This window comes from Bactrocera dorsalis, chromosome 3, assembly GCF_023373825.1.
Source record: "Bactrocera dorsalis isolate Fly_Bdor chromosome 3, ASM2337382v1, whole genome shotgun sequence".
In the NCBI taxonomy this organism is placed as follows: domain Eukaryota; kingdom Metazoa; phylum Arthropoda; class Insecta; order Diptera; family Tephritidae; genus Bactrocera; species Bactrocera dorsalis.
The window spans coordinates 5,226,202-5,244,546 of NC_064305.1; the positions used below are offsets into that span (position 1 = coordinate 5,226,202).

At 35.2% G+C, this 18,345-nt stretch overlaps 1 protein-coding gene across 1 annotated transcript; it reads right to left on the bottom strand.

The window, feature by feature from the left end:
* Positions 1-5,542: 5,542 nt before the first annotated feature.
* On the bottom strand, positions 5,543-8,081 carry LOC105228470 (poly(A) polymerase type 3). The gene is made up of 3 exons (XM_029551201.2): positions 7,818-8,081; positions 6,888-7,756; positions 5,543-6,816 (listed from the first exon to the last, which is right to left on the bottom strand). The coding sequence occupies exons 1-3, from the start codon at positions 7,850-7,852 to the stop codon at positions 5,834-5,836; spliced, it is 1,887 nt and encodes a 628-aa protein (XP_029407061.2). The 5' UTR covers positions 7,853-8,081; the 3' UTR covers positions 5,543-5,833.
* Positions 8,082-18,345: the final 10,264 nt, after the last annotated feature.

Consider the following 18,345-nt stretch of genomic DNA (forward strand, 5'->3'; position numbering starts at 1 on the left):
AAGTTTTACGGTGACCATTATGTCTCTAAACTGGATCCTCTGAAATTAAAAAACAAAATGAAATATTTTGAGAAAGCGGTTTCTCAAAAAAAAAATAACAAAAAAAAATGATTTTGACCAAAATTTCCAAGCACCTTGAAACGTCTTTTCAAATTTGCCTATGACTTCGAAAATATTCACCGAAAGTACTATAATCTCTATGTATTCTCAAATATATGAGTAAACTAACTTCTAAAAATTTGAATTAAATATTTTTGAAGTAACTTTAAATTAATTTATTTTTATTTTTTTTTTTGCTTAGCTATATTCCTGGCTGTATTATTTTCGCCCGTTTTCTTGTTTTTTCTTGTTATTTTCGTATTCGCTTCGTGTTGTTTTAACAATTTTCCACCTTTTTTAACGCCCAACTTGCACTTCATTACTGTTTCGTTGTTGCACGTTGAGTTCACGCACACATACAAAAGTGAGTCGTTGCACTTTTCCATATCACTGGTCACAATTAAAATGCGCGCTACATACAGAGTTTTATATAATATGCTTTTTATCACATATTTTATGCTATTTTATGCAATTTTTTCTTATATGCTCTATATTAAGGCAGAAATATATATAAACGCATGCAAATACTTTCCTCGCATTGTGCTGCGCTGTTAGGTCTGCATGTAAGCGCGCATATATGCAACATGACTTGCCGAGCTCACTATGTTTGCAGCTTTTTTTCCTCACTTGTGCGCCACTTTCATTTTATTTTAAATTTTTCCTACTCAAATGTGTTGCGCTGCACTTCAATCTTGTTAATACAATGTTTTTTTTTTTCATTTCATTTTTTCTACTTTTTTGTTATTTTCCTTTTTTCAGCTCACTTTCCTTACTTTATTTTTGCTGTAGTTGTTTTCATGCTTCGCTTTACATTTTATTGCCGTAATTCTCGAACTTACACACATTTTTCTTCCGCCACTTTCGCTACGCTGAAATGCATTTTATGCGCTCGCCATTTCGGCGCAAAGGCTGGGTTAAGGGGGACAGGTGTAAAATTGTTTAAAATTCAGCGTTGAAATTGGTGTTGTTGCGCTACGATTGAAATGGTGCTTTAATAACGTTAAAGTGCAATATATTTATGACGCGATTGCAATTTAAAAGCGTAATTTGTTGTTAAAGTTGAGTGAGTTGAGTACGGTTGTGAGTTGAGTGGCGTAATTGTGGGTTACGTATACGACGTGGTGCACCATGGGGGCTTGTGTTATGGTTTGTTGCGCTAAAAAATTGCAGTACATCTCTTGGTAAATCAACTTTTTGGGTTTTTTGTATTTGGATTTACTCACTTATTATATTTTATTTTTATATTTTTTTTATTAGGGTGGTTCTAAATTTTAGTATACATTTTTTAAATTAAGGTGTTTCTAAAAAGGCTGTTGCTAGAAAATCTTAAATTTACTATTTTTTAGAAAAATCTGCGCCAATCGTAGCTTTATGCCAGATTTTGTCTTCATAATTATTGGGTAGTCGAAAAAGTTTTTTCGCATTTTGTCAATAGATGTATATATGTATATATAAGGCATTCATAGCGAATGGTAACAGGAGACGGAAGATTGATCAAGTACGATAATAATGTGAATGTACAAAAGATTATATTCCAAGCGTAGTGAAGCTCAGAAAAAGGTCTCAAAGCCAGGATTGACGCCTCGAAAGGTTATACTAAGTGTTTGATGAGATTGGAAGAGAATCATCCACTATGGGTTACTCCGGCCTGGTCGAGCATTGATTCATATTTCGGTTGGTAAAAGTTCATTATAAATTAGATAAAAATATAAAAGAATAAGTTGAGGTTTGATTAGATATACGAAAAGACTTTTTCGACTACCCAATATAAGGTTGGCAACTTAAACCTGCAGCATGCCTTCTTACGAAAGTCGGTTCTATGCAATAAAAACGGATCGTGATTTTTTTCCTATTCAAATTCTGTTGAGTGCCGTATCCTTCGGCAGTATTACTTTTGTTGCTAGTGTTTGCGATAAGAGGTTACTATCGGCTTAGGAGACCTGAGGAATATTTATAAGCGGAATTTTCCCAAAAACCCAGAGGAATATTTGCAAGAGTATTTTTTCCAGAAATTCAATTGAATTTCTTCATTGTAACTACTTCAAAGTCTATTTTTTTCCATTCATGAACATACTTTCATTCATCTGTTCGTCTAATTAAGACTCCGTATGACTCCATGAGCGTCAGAAACTATTTTTTAAATTATCGCTTAGACTTGAAATATGGTCTCACCTTACTTACTACCTCAATAATCTATTGTTCCACACTATTAAACTAACTAATTTGAATTTATGTTCATTTCTAAACAAATTCCAGTCGGCCGCAAGCATGACTCGCGCATAACCTCCAGTCATAAAATATCCATAGAGCAAAGCAGCTACACCTTCGGTATTTAGTGTATCGCTTTATGAAATCATAAATGCATTGCATAAATCTTATAATACTTTTTTAGCACGCCAAATGCCGGCTAACCGTTTAGAGATGCGCACTTTTGCATGCGCTCTTGGCGTCGAGTCGCACTTTCATTAGGAAAATTACATATTTTATTGCGGCAAATGCCCAGGGATTACCGACTACTTTGTGTATGCGCGTAAATAGAGCCATAATAAACTAAGCAGTGAATTAACACGGCGTTTATATGCAAGCAAACTGCTCAAATATTAAAATAACAAACAAGCTACAGCAAGGTGAAGGCAATATAACCAAAGCAACAACAAGAGCTATACATGCAGCAACAACAAACGGCAGTGAAGGGTAGCAGCAGTGGGTGGGCAACAGACTATAAATAAAACTTAAGCTGTAAATGTAATTAGGCCGGATTATTGGCGTGCTTTTGTAAGTAATGCGCCTAAAAGGTGACTATTAAAAAGTTGAATAACACTCAAATGAAAGCAAAATAAAGTTGCAAGCGGCATGCGGTGCAGCTGTAGAGGCCAGCAACTGTAAATATACTTTCTGTTGTTAGAGGAAGTGGTGGCTGCCAGTTTACAACTGTACACTGCGCATTTTTACGCCCACCAAGCAACTCTTTTCTTTTGCCTAAGCTGGTCAATCCAATGTTGAAATTTCGGAGGGCAGGAAACCGGCATTGCATTTTGGTTGCTGAAGTTTGGCTCCAGCTGCTGCGCGTTCATGTGCCTCTCATTCTCACCATCTCTTTTTTACCTACCCCCAAGTCTCTCACCACTCTCTACGCAGGCAAGTGCTTAGCAGCTCGTGAAATACTTGTAGTTTGCATACTTTCAGTTGTAAATAAACAATGACAACAAAATACAGCAAAAACAACAGCAATAAACAAGAAACTTTGCACAGCAAATACTTGTGTGCATAAGCTCGCCGGCCATATTCATAAGCAGAAGTGTAGTGTGGCGGCGCAAAACATTAGCATAGCTCGTTACAACTAGCAGCTAGTTGCGTTGTTGTTGTAGAAGTGTTGCGAAACTTCTGAAACTTGTGCATTTGACCTATGCATGTATTGCAATGAACCCACGGAATGCTGACAATACTACAATAATCCTGAAACTTTTGTTGTAGCGGTACATTAAGTTGTTGTGCCTCGTTTGTTGATTCCCGCCAAGTCGGAGGGAGTGTGAGCGCAGCGCTTTAAAATAAATTTTTAGAATTTATTTCTAGATTTTATTAAATTTTTTTTAAAAATGAACGCATGTCTGAACATTCTGAAAATCTCACACACTTTGACCTTATAGCGCATCCACTAAGATTATGTGGTTGCCAAACCAAACTCTGACGGCTTTTTCCTGCCCACATACTGGCGAGGGTGTTGTGGTTGCGTAGAAGCCGTTGTAGGAAGGAGGCACTGAGCTTCTTTACGAATGGGTCAAAGCTTGGTGGGACGTATGGTGGGAGGGTACATTATCAGGAACTCTTCTTCAACCACAGTTCCAGACTTCCTGACTGTTTTCAAGTCGAGTTTGTTGCCAACAAGGTAGCAGTATATTTACTGCTCCGAACTACAGCCGCCTTCAGAGAATTGCTAGGACATAGCGGAATCGCAGGTAACTGTGAAACTGATGAGCTGGCAAGAAAAAGTACTCCTAGCTCCGCTATAAATAGAATGAGAGCGGGTCGCTGCTCCACTCTCCTCGTATATTCTACTATTCAATAGCTGGGCTTCAAGAGAACTCTCCCTAGTTGCGGATGATCTAACAGATCATTGCCCTATCAACGTTCATGTTTACCGGATGTTAGCTGCAAAACCTGCATGGAAGAAGTTGAGGTGGATACATCGAAGCACTTCCGTCTTGACTATCCTTCGTTTGTGAGATTAAGATACAAACACTTGGTCACTCACACTTTCAAATATTTTACCGGAGTTAAAGAGTTGTAAGTTCGGAATACAAGATTTATTTTTAGGGTCCACAACGGACGGTGGAAAATACTTACTTTGAAGGCGACAAAATAAATATTAATGAATATATTTATTTTGTCGCCTTCAAAGTAATCCCCTCGATTTATGCCAACGACTTTTCCAGTCTTCAAAACACATTTCAGAAGCACTTTTTGGGATGACCTTCAGCTCCTTAAGCGAATTTCGTGTTTTCTCTCCGATCAACTGAAAACGACCAGAATAAATTCATGATACACCAAACCATGAATATCGAAGAATAGAATGATCATCATCTTGATTGTGAGCGAGTTTTGCATGGTGGTTTTGGTTTCGGAATGATCGGAATTGAGGGGGAAAAACTCAATTCCGATGATTCTTGACTTGTTTGCATGTCAAACTCATAAACTCATGTCTCATCGGCAAGAATGTGAGATCGATATTCGACGATCAAGCATGTTCAAAAATACTTGTTTACGGTATTCATTGTGAAAAAAATCAGTTTTATGGGGATGAGGCGAGCAAGAACCCTTTTCATACCAAATATATCCATCAAAACCATACCAACGGGCTCAGGAGAGTTGTCGAGCTGCTTTCTCCTCTCTCTAATACTTGCCTGACGATTTTTAAGCACCATATCTTTCACTCTTTAATACCATATTTTCATCAGTTAAAAAGGTCAATGGTCATTCAGGACGAATATCATGAACGATCTCGATCCACTTTAAAGACCTTTTACCACTTGTATGCTTGTGTTCTTGATAAAACTGAATCATTGTGAGTCTTTTCCAATATTTGCATCGTATCCGCGCACGAAATTTTGTTACAAAGACAAAATATGAGACAAATTTTTTGTTCGATATTTTTATCCATTGTAAAAATCGGAACGCACTGCTGAGGTGTACCGACTTAATCAGCTGCTGTAAACAAACGGGTTGACAGATCGCGCTCATATTTGGAATAGTGTTTAAGGACAGTCCTACCAACTTAGCAAAATTTGGTTTTTTTGGAAATATCAATTACCCCGGGAATTTAATTATAGTTTTCTCGTACTTTTTTTACAATGTTTATGCGGTCAAGGTGCGATCTCTAGATCAGCCGTTAAACCCAACCTAACCTAAAAAATTTCGAATTTCAAATTTTTAATTTTTTTTTCAAAATGTGAAAATTTAATTAAAAACTTTATTTAAAAACATTTTATTTTATTTTTCTAATTTTATTAATGTGGTTTTGAAATCAGGTTAATATGATGAAATTTTGAATAATTTGTTTGCCATTTACAACATTTTTTTATTATATTTTTATATATATATTTTATAGAAAAAATACATTTCAACTGCACACGAATAATAAGAGTTAACAAAATTATTTTTTTCGAAATTTAGTAATATTAAACAATAATACATTTCTTTCTAGTTCGTTTTATACCTCTACAAAACATATATAAAACTAAGAACTATCTTCCGATCCGCTAGAGCGCGACTTCTTGGCAATACCACCCTCTTCCTCTGAAGACATCTCGGATGACGAACGTTTGGCCTTCGCTGAAATTGCATTCTCAAAATTCGTATGTTGCTCCATGGCTTTGCGTTCGCGTTTCAAAAAATCCTTATCCAAATACTGCGAGAGGTCCTTACGCTTCACGTGACACGTGTCAAGTTGCATACCATATTTCAGCATATTTATGTTTGCCGCATGCTGCATGACCTGGTCAGTGAAGGTTTGTATACACGCTGTAAGGTTCACATTCAAATTCTTAGCGCTTGCGAATTCCAAGCCGATGAACCACATCGAGCAGAATGGTGCTTGGAAAGCTGTTGGAGTACCACTTTCACTCTGCGTCTTTGCATCACACTTCTTATAGTCGAAACATTTCGGATTCACGCGCGCCAATGAAATATGTTCATTGCGCTCTAGATTAGCAACCAATAGGCGTATCCGCGATTCGACTAGGCCACACCACTCCAGCTGATCAGCAGCAGTTGTTGAGGAGGCTGAAAGCACCAAAAAGTGGCGGTATGTATAAAAGAAACTTGGCGCCTGGAAGAGTCGGTTCCATGAAGCATTTCCGCGCATAATTTCATCGAGCGTGGACAAGCCACGGTTGAGTTCCTTAACTATAACCTTTTTGGTTGACTCCAACACGTTGAATGTGGAGTTTTGTTGTGGATATGCCGGTGTTATTATGGGCATCAGATGATAGCGATCCGCAGCGTTCACACGTGGGTCCCACACCGGAAACCGTAAATTTACATTTTCGGGTTGTCTGAGCAGCACCGGATGTGGCCACTGCCAACGCGAGAAGACCAAAAAGAACTTATGCACGAGCGTGGCGGCCGTAGCATTCGGATAAAGCTGACAGGTGCGCGCCACCAACATCGCCCATGTCACGCCACCAAAGTATCCCAGCGAATTTGAGTAAATGCCATGTTCTGCAAGTAAAAAAAATGATGTTAGTTTAAATATATAAAATATTTTAATTAATTCAATGCGTGATGCTCACTTTTTGCCCACAACTTGATCGCTCGCAACGTCAAGCGGAAGTTCTCTACATTCGGCACTAGTTGCAGTATTTCGTCGGTCACACGGCAGCCATTCAAACTGCGCACCGAACGCGGATCCAGATTGCGCAGCAAATTATTATCGCTCAAACTGAAATCGTCCGGTATCTCCTTGAGCGACAGACTCGCAAACAACAAATCAATTTCAATGTCATCAAATTTCATTTTTATGACCGGCACAAAGGCCTCTTCCACCGCACGGCACTCGGTCACTTCGGCTTGCTGCTTCAACAACTCAAAGAATGTGGTGAAGTAATCCGTGCGTTCGACATAAAGTGGCGCCACACAGAGCGCATCAATATCGGCGCCTCTATGATGTACGCCCAGACGATATGAACCGAAAGTGTAGACTTTGCCACCCAACTTTTCGGCAGCGGCCTCGGGCACATGCTTTGCTATTGAGACGTCTTTGATCCACTGCTTGACCAGCGTATTGAGCTTAGCTAAGATTTGCATGCGCTGATTAAGCTCCGCTTGAGTTTCGAACACATCAAATGGTTCTAAAGCTTTGTTTAATTCAGCGGTCTGCAGCAATTCTTCAGTACTGGGCTCAGCCAAGCTGATGGCGGACGTCAGGCCGAGCTGCTTGACTGGCTTCTGCTGAGGCCAGTGCTGTTGCTGTTGCCGATGTTGTTGTTGTGTTTTTTGTGGTCGATTTTGTTGCTGTGGTTGTTGTGGTCGATTTTGTTGACGTTGCTGCTGCAGAACACCATTCCTGGCATTCCCATTGTTAGGCTTGTGTCCAGCCGTTGAGCTGCTCACACCGTTCTCTGGACGGTAGTCGCCGTTCCACATCTTGGAGTAGTATAATCTGTAAGAATATAAGCTATAAGTTATTTGACTGCTTAACTTAATAGTTAGAAAATGCTTACTTTTTTGCTTGATCGGGTTGTTGATAGAAAGTCATCTTGTTCTTCTTTAATTTAAGTTGAAACTTCGTGGAAATAATTTAGAATACTTAGTAGTTCTTGTGAGCGCTTGCAGCTTACAACTGTAGCTCTGGTGATCTTGCACCAGTTTATATACGATTTTTCTGAACACGGGAAAGGATAACTTAAATTCATAATCGTTTTGGGAAAGGGGCGTGCCCGCTTACCCGATAATGTCCTTGTACTACCAGCTACCTGCTACCTGAATTACTTGATAACTTTTTCCTACCTGAAGTAATAATTATTAAAGGTTTCATTTTTTAATTACCTGGACTTTCTGAAGGTCAACGACCTTGTGATTTGCTTTTGTTGTTTTATTATTTCTTAAATTATAGTTAAATTGTTCTTTGTTTAGTTTTTATTCTTTTTCAACACAGCTTATGAAAATAATAACACAGAGTTCTTAAAATAACGGAATAAAGAGAGGAGCCACCGGAAAGCCGTTTCGTGCAATTAAGAACAAAGCCTTGTAAACATTACCCTGGCCAAAAACACAAAAAAATAGTGTATTCAAGCTAATGATCACACACACAAATGTACTAAAAGAAACATTAACAACCCAAAAATTACTAACTTTTGTGTTTTATGAAGCGTTAGGTTAGGTTAGTTTTTATCACTGATCTTCAAGTCGCGGCTCGCGCTTTGCATTCCAAAATTCATAAAAATATATTCCAGGTAGCTCAGTGTGATGTTTGAAGCTGCGAGATCTGAAGTGTTTTAGCTTGGAGATTTTAAATGCGTTAGAGTCAAGAAGGAAGAATGAAAATATTTCTACTAAGCTGCTTCTACAAGGGACATCCCGCTGGAATAGTATGTAGCTAGGAGACCAGCATTTATCCAAAAAAGTAATTGATGTCACGAAGAATATTCTAGATCGTTTGCAAATTATTTTGCGCGAGAAGGATCTATTAACCGCGGAAATATTAGTAAAAACCTAAGATTTAACGACTTACGATGAAAAAAGATAAAGAATTGGCAAGATGACAGCGATTTCAAAAAAAGTATTTTTTTTCCCAAGCCTTTGTCATTTTTGGCGGTTTTTGTTCAGTTCAAAAATCCGATGATACATGTACCATATGTAGTATTATATACAAAATATTCAGAAAATAGTTACATGACGTTTTTCGAGGTATCAAATTCGGAAAATGGTGTTTCGAGAAAAACTTGTTTAAATATAAACGAATTAGGGCGATTTCAACTGGGTGACTGAACTTTTTATTTACTTTAGTGAGGTTCTTTAATTCACATAATGCCATATAAATGTTGTTAAATTAATAAAAATCCAGACGTAATCAAACTGATGATTAAAAATGTTTGAGTAAACAAAAAAAAATCAACAAAGGACAACTGAGGCCCTCATAGAGCGCCAAGGTACAGCTTCAGCGGCGAGTGTTTTACCAGTTTCATTTGTAACCTTGGATCCAGGAATCATCACCGTCAGCTTCTGTGGTGCTTCTTCAGCACGACCACGTGGATTAATATTGATGGCAGCTATGATTGAGTTATCTCATGATTGAATCTCGTTCCTAACTTCCCTTTCAGAAAAGGGACGACTAACGATATATTCTATAGTGTATACCGAGTAGTGACTCTTCACGAACTTATGTTGTTTGAGATTTAAATTTTTGTTTGTTAGGATGGACGGGTAGCCATGTCTTTTTGGCAGTAGAGAAGCCGGCAATTTTTTGCGTATTCCATTAATAGGGCTTTTCATGCCCAACAATGCAAGCAGGTGAATCCACAGTATCCATCTAGCTGATATCACAATAATCCTGTATACTAATTTCCTAGTACCGCTAGTAGACAGCGTCATCATCAGCATTGCAGCTTGAGAAATTTTAGGCAAAACTATAAAACAATTTCAGATATGGACTTAAACATTAAATATGATATTTTTAAATGTGTAAGATATCGAAATATTAAAAAAAGAAAAAGAATCGATTTTTTATAAATTTCACACCAGGAAGTTGGGGTATCGCTGGGTCAAATACTGAGTAGTCGAAAAAGTGTTCTCGTATTTCTTACTAAATTTTAATTTATTTTTTTATATTTATAATAATAAATAAATAAACAAATATGTACCATTTTCGTCGACCACTTTTTGCAATTTTTTTCGCTTGAGAAATCATAAATCGAAATTTCGAAATTTCCAGAACGCAAGCGACCGAACCATTGTTGTGTTACACGTACTGATACAACATCGTTTCTGTAAACTTCACAAATTTCATTGTTGGCTTGCGTGGTATTTTATACAATTTTTGTTTTTATACAAACATTTTTTTTAATACAAAAATTTCAGAATATAGCGAATTTCCTCTTTATTTTCACTCATTTTTGAACAACTGTAACTTTTTTGTAATTTCTAGAATTTAACTTTTTTTGATTAAATGAAGCTTTCCAACACTGTATGGTATGATAAAATGTGATTGGTAGCACTGGAGATACACGACTGAAACGACATCTATTGGCAAAATACGAAAAGACTTTTTCGACTACCAATTTATTGAGCTAAAAGGCGATTATGTAGAAAATTTAATCTAAAATTTTGCAAAATTATCTTTTTATGGCATTAACCTCGCTTCAGTTTCTTTCAGATATCAGCATGACTTACAGTTACCAATAAAAACCATATATGATTACTTTTGTGCGCTCCAAAGAGCATAAAAAAATAACTTCAATTAATTGAAAGCCGCTTTGCCGCAATGTTGCGCAGCATTAAACGCACGCTATAAAGCTTCAAACAAAACATATGTGCATACAGCGCTTACACTTACAACAAAGCATTTTGCCAAGAAAGCAACAAGCTTGCAACAGCGATTGAAGCCATCAAAGGTGCCAGCGCTGCCCGCAAATTCAAGTGAAATTTCCAACTTCAGACAAGTGATTGGCTGTCTTACAGGCACTTTGCTCAAACTGCTGTGCTGCGCTACTAAGACATGCCGTTAGCTTGTTGCATGCTGCTGCTGTCAGCTCTATGCCGGCAACTTTTGCTTTAATCCTTTATTGGAAGCCTACGCTGCTTTGGCCCACAAGTATTTCATAATTAGAAAACCACATGCTGCCTGGCGGAAGAACAGCAGAAACTTTTGCTTACATACATTTCTTTGCCTTCGCTTTTTGTGGTACACGCTTTTTCCTCTTCGCACCACTTTAATATGACACGCCTGATTGGTTCGGCTGTTGCAATTTGTTGTAATTTTTTTCTTGTTTTTCTTGTTTTTTTAGTTGGAACTTTAGCAAGAATTTGCTCGACCATTTGAGCGCAGCTTAGAAAGTTTTCCTTGCAAGTGTCAAAGAAAAAATAATGAAAGTGCGCTGGTTATTAAATATTACTGTTATGCAGGCAATTTATTTGCATTAGTAGGCAGCACGGCAAATGGCAGTCAGTGGGTTAATGAAATTTGGAATTTTTTCAAATAAAATAAAGCAAGAAATTTCAGAAATTTCTCATGAGAAAGTAAGCTAGCATATACATTTCTTGTACATATTTACATATTTCATTTATTTAGTTTTCTAAAATGTGAAAATGCACGCTATAGTTCAAGCTAGCACTTACCGTTATTTGATACCAGCAGCAAGCAGAAATTAACACTTTTAAATTAAACAATTTTCTCAACTATAAATTTGCATCTATACATATAGCACACACACACATGAACATACTTGCTCATATGGAAATCCATTCAGCAGCTTGTGGCCTCTTGCCGACTTGCCAACCTAACCGAACAACATGTAAACAAGAAATCTCATACGCCCATAAAAGTATGCAGCAAAAAGTGGATTAAAGAGATGCTTAGCAGCAAACAGCCGAGAGCAAGTCGCATACTTGCCACACACACACACTAATATATGTACATACACGCACACCTACTACATATATACACCGTTGATATGGCTGCAGAACTTACGCAAACTTGTTTACAAACAGAAAAACTTAAAATCCAACACACTCACCTCTACACACATATGTACAAGTAGTAGGTAAGTGGATGTGCGCTGTGCCAGTATGGGCAGCTGTGTGTGCTCTTATGGAAAGTTAAATAATTTCAATAAAATTACTTTGAAAATGTCTGTACTTTGCACTTTGAATATTCTATTGCAGCGCCAAATGGGTTGTAGCTGTAAACACTGCAGCTACATGTGTAAATATCCACCTATGCTTGTGTGTGTGAGCTTGCTTTAATAGAAGTATAAAATTTGTAGGTAGATTTGTAAATGCATACCTTTGAATATAAATACATACACATATACAAATGCATACATATTTATAGGCAAAAGTGCTACAAGTCTGTTTGCAGTTTAAGTTTGCCGTTATAGGGTTAACAGGCGTCTTTTATGGCACACACATATAATACATATATAATATACTATATATAGAATATATGAATGCACATAAAACTTGTATTTTATTTCTTTTAAGCGTACTTTAAACAAAATACATACCTAGCTGGCGGCATTATATAAGTAAAGGAGTATGCATTTTAAGTTTTCGGAGCACTTATCTTGGCTCAGTTTTATGCTTAGGTTCAGTACTAAAGGCTTAGTAAAATTTTGAGGCGAGCTGGTGTGTAAAAATGTTTATTTTCTTAAAATTTTATTATATTAATTCATATACTTGAATTTTAGAGCACACACTAGTCTTTTACTTTACATGTGAAGTGATGTGAGTTTATTGGTTAAAGGGTATGTATATATGCGAATATAGTCATATTACTATAAAGTCACATCACACCTTGGGTTTTCATGGGTTAGAAACGGGTGTAAAGAATTTCCCTTTAACTTCGCTTAACGCGTAGAGCCAAAAAGGGGTATACTTTCTCTATATGCCTATTTGGTAGCTAGTTGTTTGTTCGTTTCATCACTTATAAAGTATAAAAGGAATGAAATGATGCTATCAATCTATTTCTACAGTAATAAAGTCATGTGATGTATTGTCAACTCATGTGATATATATTTAAATAATATCAAGAGATGGGGTGTAATGTTTTATTAATAAAAATTGATCTATAACCTATCAGATGCAGCCCTGTTGTCTTTCGTGCTCAATTATCACTAGCTGTGCCATTTCGATGCATTTGTCGCAGAACTTTTTTTTTACTGTTATAACGTTTCGTCTTCTCTTTTAAACCATTTTGTGGTTTCGATGAAGCTTCTAATGTCCGATAGCTTTTTGTAGGCATCCATTCAAGGTTTGGTGCTTGATGGATTCCAAGTGCTCTGTGTCGAAGAAAAACTGTTGTTTAATTTCAGTTATTTTAAGTAATCACATCAATCAATAATATAGGACTGAAATGAATTTATTTGACTTGGCCTCACGCCATCTTCCCGAACCTCGCGTACGAGATAGCCTTTGCCGCCTTGATCTGATCTGGAGTATGTAGCTTTGGCCTCCATCTTCGTTTACCGATTTCGCCACGCCTAACACCCTTCAGTCGCTAGTCGGCACGACTGGATTCTGTCGTTGTATTAGTCACAGAGCATGTTCCGGGTTCACCATGTGGGGTATACTTGTTACCTTTTACCTTTTGACTTGTTTCGGCGCCTGTTCTCGAGAAGAGTTCTTCATTTACACTATTTTCCATTGCTGCTGTGATATCTGTCATTGCGGGTTACTGCAGTCAAATGCCGTTTCGCAATCTCATTGGCTGCCGCCCCAGCCTTGGACGTTATCGGTCTGCCGTCCGCGTGCATGACACGTTTGCTACGTCCCTGCGCTTTCTCTTTTTCAACGGCGACTTCGGTTCGCTCTCCGTTAAGCGCTGCTTCTTTTTAGCGATATGCTCCTCATATGATTCGTATACGGTGGATTCGAGACATTGTACTAGTTACAAGTAGCAAAGTGTGCTCGGGCGTTCTCAAACTCCTCTTCCTTCACGCTGGACTTGCCTTCGAGACGGTTGCATATTCCGATCGTCGCTTTAAACCTTGATTTTGCCTTCAACTTCTTCTTGTTTGGCTTCTTCCGGGGCCCACTATCGCGACCAGAGTTGGAAACCTCGGTCAGGAGAACGAACAAGTTCTTCTTCTTTTTCTGCGTTTGTATTTACAGCATTTTCACTCACGCCTGGCTTGAGGGAGGATTTTTTCTTTGTCAATCACTGACATTTGAGGGAGTAAGAGTTGAAAAAAAAATCAAAAAATTTTGTTGAAGCAGTCTAATCAATATAATATGCTGAAGAGATATAAGTATATGATTATATGACACACTATCGAGCGACAATTTAGGACTAAATAGCAATATGTAGGACACAAGTAACAAGAAGCAAAGGTAATAAATTGAAGTGTTTTTATATCACATCAATTTCACTTTATTATAAGCCTTTGAAATTCTACAAAACATCAATAAATGGCGTGATGTGATATTTTATTATCATTTGCTTCAATACGAATTAAATTTTATGTACTTTAGTGGTTTTATACACTGAAATTTTGGAAAGCAACTACTGATTGTTTGACATAAAAACCTTGGAAATTTGAAATGATTTATGAATTACAAAAATGTTCAACTGACTACACCAACTTTACTTATTTCCTGTTCAGACGCTTATAAGTTTGCAACAAAAACTCCATACTCGACTTCTAAAAAGTCAGTGTGACCTATCTATATCCATGTGCGCAAAAGTTTAAGAGTTAATATGCTAAATGACCAACGAAAGCAATAAAGACAAAAAAATATGGCAACGATTAGGCACATGTGGTTATTGTTATCGGCAAACGTTTCGTGAAAATTAATTTTCGCAGCCAGAAAATTCCCACATCAAACACAAATTAATATGAAATAATGGTTTTAGAAAAAATATTTATAAAATAAATGGCTAAACAATTGAAAATAAGTTTGCTTGAGCTAACCCAAAGTATATTCAAAGTGAGCAAATTTTACTTTCTTGAAAATCTCGAGATAAATTCATGTGTGTGACCACATACTGGCGTCTATGAATACATAAAGACACGTAAATATGTAAATTTTATAAAAAAAAACTGACAATCAATTTTACAATTTTCGTCTAGCCACTTCTTAAGCATACCAAACTGACTACATGTACCTTTTAGCTGCTAACATAACTTACTTAAGTGCAAAAACACTTCAATATTCAAGTGTTCGGCAGAAATAATATATAAATATACGTAATTTCTCACATATTTCTAAGTCAGATATTTTTAAGTCACATATTTCTCAGCTAACTAAGCCTTTGTATATTTTAATTCCACCAAGCACGTTCATTTGTCAAGGTCTTTCTCAAATATTTGCCATTGCATGTCCTTTTTGCAGCGAACCTTTTTGTTTTTGCGGCTTTTCTATGTGAGCACTTAATAGTCGCATATTTTTACCGAAAATATTTCCATATATATTATATATATACATGTTTTCAGAAGCGGACTGCAGACACATGTATTTTGTAATTGTTATTTTGTTTAATTCGATATGCCCTTAAGTGTTAAGTGAGTGGAAATAGTCCGAAAACTTTGCATGAATACGTGCATTTCAAGCGTAAGTAATTCACAAGAATTTCATTTTTACTTAACTTGACTAAATTTGTTGTGAAATCTAGTTGTTACTTGGCTGAGAGAAGAAAAGAAGGATTATGTTCTATCAAGTGTCCTTTTGAAGCTTTGTGGCTGTAGTGTACTGAACATATTTTTAATAAAAAAGAAAACACTTTTGGTTTTGTGAATTGAGAGAAGCTCGTTTTAAGCATTGTTAATTGGGGTGATAAGGCTGTTTTGGGTAAAAATTTACTTTTTTCATATGAAAGAAATAATAATAAAGAGTATTGGAATCGCTTGTCACAATGTCTTCATATCTAAGGCCACTTTATTTGTAGCAATTTTCTCGCTTACATTCTCACAGTTTTTTATGAAATTTTGCACAATTTTTACCAAAATTTTGATAACATGATTTCATCTCTCGACTTTTTGGAATTACTTTTTACTTTATTGAAATTAATTCAATCAAATTTCAGGAACAATTGATTATGGGGTTATATATAGTTAGAAGGCCGAACTTCGAAAATATTCACGGGAACGATATGAAATTTTCTATGTTTACTCTTAAATATATGTTCATTAAAAAAATAAAAAAAAAAATAAACATTTTTGAAATGTATATAACCCCTTAATCGATTATGTATTGAAATCGTATAGCGCTTAAAAGTATGCTTTGAAATCTGACACATCCACATACCAGTAAGAGAAACTTCAATATATGTTTAGTAAAGTTCTTTTCCACAATACTGCGTAATCTTTTACTTACTCCAAATAAAAAAAATCTCTCTCTGCCTTGTTATAGACATGTTTGGAAACTTGACTTTTAATGCTACGCATTTCACTTAAACTTCGTTAGTGAATCTGAAATGCTTTCGTTTTCTCCATTTGAAAAGTTGTCTTTGTATACACAATTCGATTACGTTTGTGCGTTGAAGAGTTTCCGTAATCGATAGGCAGCAATTTGTACTTTACAAACCATTAAACACTTTCAAAGGGAAAGCTCAGTAAATTTTTGCTCATTGCCCACATACGCCAAGATTTAAAAACTTTGCACGTTTTGAGTCATGTTTCTTAGAACATAAAGTAAGTTCGAACGGACGAAAATTGGAAAGCGGATTTGAATAAAAATTGGATTCTCTGAGCCTGTATATAAAAAATACATATGTATTTTTGTATTTAATGAGAAAACTTACTGTATTAATGTATATATTTTTTACACTAAGAGATAATTGAGATCTTCACTTTTCAAAGTTGAAAATTGTTTTTTTAAAAAAATGATTAAAAAATCCATAATATATTCATGGCAAAAGGGAAATGATTAGGCACTGCGTAAATTAAGAATAAAGAGTTTGTTTACGGTACAAAACGTGTTTTTAGAGCAGAAACTGAAACTTCAGAGGACGTCACATAGATAGACGAGGAATGCACCACTAATGTATATTGAGCTCTTGTCAGCGAAAAAACAAGAGCACACACCGTGGGAAATAACAGGTACCCTATTGTACAGGTATCGTACTACCATACCATATCATAAATTCAATGCATCGCATGATTTTTATTTAATTTTTACCCGCATATTTATGTTTAATTAAAAACCTTTATACCTGTCATAATTATCGAGCTACTCATACTTGTATTCGCTGGCACAGTCATACAAACTGTATAAAAAAATTGTAAAAATGCAAATATTACTGGCATAAAAATTATTTCATTTTGCTTTTGTAACATGTTACAACAACAATTGTACAGAAAAATTCCAACGTTGTTCACTTAAATTCCCTTGCTGACATTTTACAATATAACATCATGCATAAATGCCAAATTGTCACTTTTGACATATGTGTAACTGTATATGTGTACATGTAAATAACAGTATTCAATTGTCAACGGTGCTGTAATGCAAATCACACCTTATTTGTTGGAAAAATTAAATGATTTCAAAGGAAGAAGTATTAACTGTTGAGGTAGATATGCAATTATTGACAAGCGATTATGTATATATACATATATATAGACATATGTGGACAGTGTTGCTTCAAATGTGTGCATTCGTGTGTCAATAAAAGCCGCATGCAATTAACTGCGTAATTAAAACTGGCCGAATATATAATAATAATGATAACGTGCTTGTGATGAGTGGTGGGTAATAACGGTGATTTTTACGAAGAGTACTAAATTCCCGATTTTTATCGTTTGGAATTGACAAAAACTAATAATAACTAATAAATTAATGTTAATTATAAGTTTCATTTGCAAGAGTATAATTAATAATTTACTTTTTATTGGTCCAAAATACTTTGTTTACTATTTTTTTATCATTATCCCCATTGAAAAATTTGTCGAAATTTATTAATTAATTTTTTTAATTTTAATTAATTAATTTTTTTAATTATAATAACTTAATTATTAAAATTTAAATATAAATGAAAAGTTAATAATTATTGTTAATTATAAGCAACACGGTGGAAGAGTATAATTAATAATTTTCCTTTATTGGTCGAAATTATTGTATTTAATATTTTTTGATCATTATCGCACTTTAAAATTTCGTAGAAAAATTTAAATACATTTTTTTAATTATAATTCATGAACTAATAAAAATGAAATTATTTTTTTATAATTATAGTTAATTAATGAAAAAACTTACTTAATTTATTTAGTATAATTAATTAATTATTAAAATTGAATTTAAATTAATTAATAATTATTGTTAATTATAAGCGACATGTTGCCAGAGTATAATTAATAATTTTTTTTTTATTGGTCCAAAATAGTTTTTGATCATTATCCCCATTGAAAATTTTTTAATTAATTTTTTAAAGTATAATTAATTAAATTTTAAATTATTAAAAATTTAATTTTTTCTCAATTAGAATTAGTGTATTATTAAAAATTTAATTTAAATAAAAATAAAAAAATTTTGCTTTTATTGCCTAACAATATCGTTTTTAATATTTTTTACCATATTTTCTGCAAGAAGAATTTC

Bases quoted from the DNA above. Each gene is read 5' to 3' on its own strand.
- LOC105228470 (XM_029551201.2), bottom strand. From the start codon at position 7,852: ATGACTTTCTATCAACAACCCGATCAAGCAAAAAA. The intron at 7,757-7,817 runs GTAAGCATTTTC...ATATTCTTACAG, and splicing joins CAACCCGATCAAGCAAAAAA to ATTATACTACTCCAAGATGT. The intron at 6,817-6,887 runs GTGAGCATCACG...TTTTACTTGCAG, and splicing joins GATCAAGTTGTGGGCAAAAA to AACATGGCATTTACTCAAAT.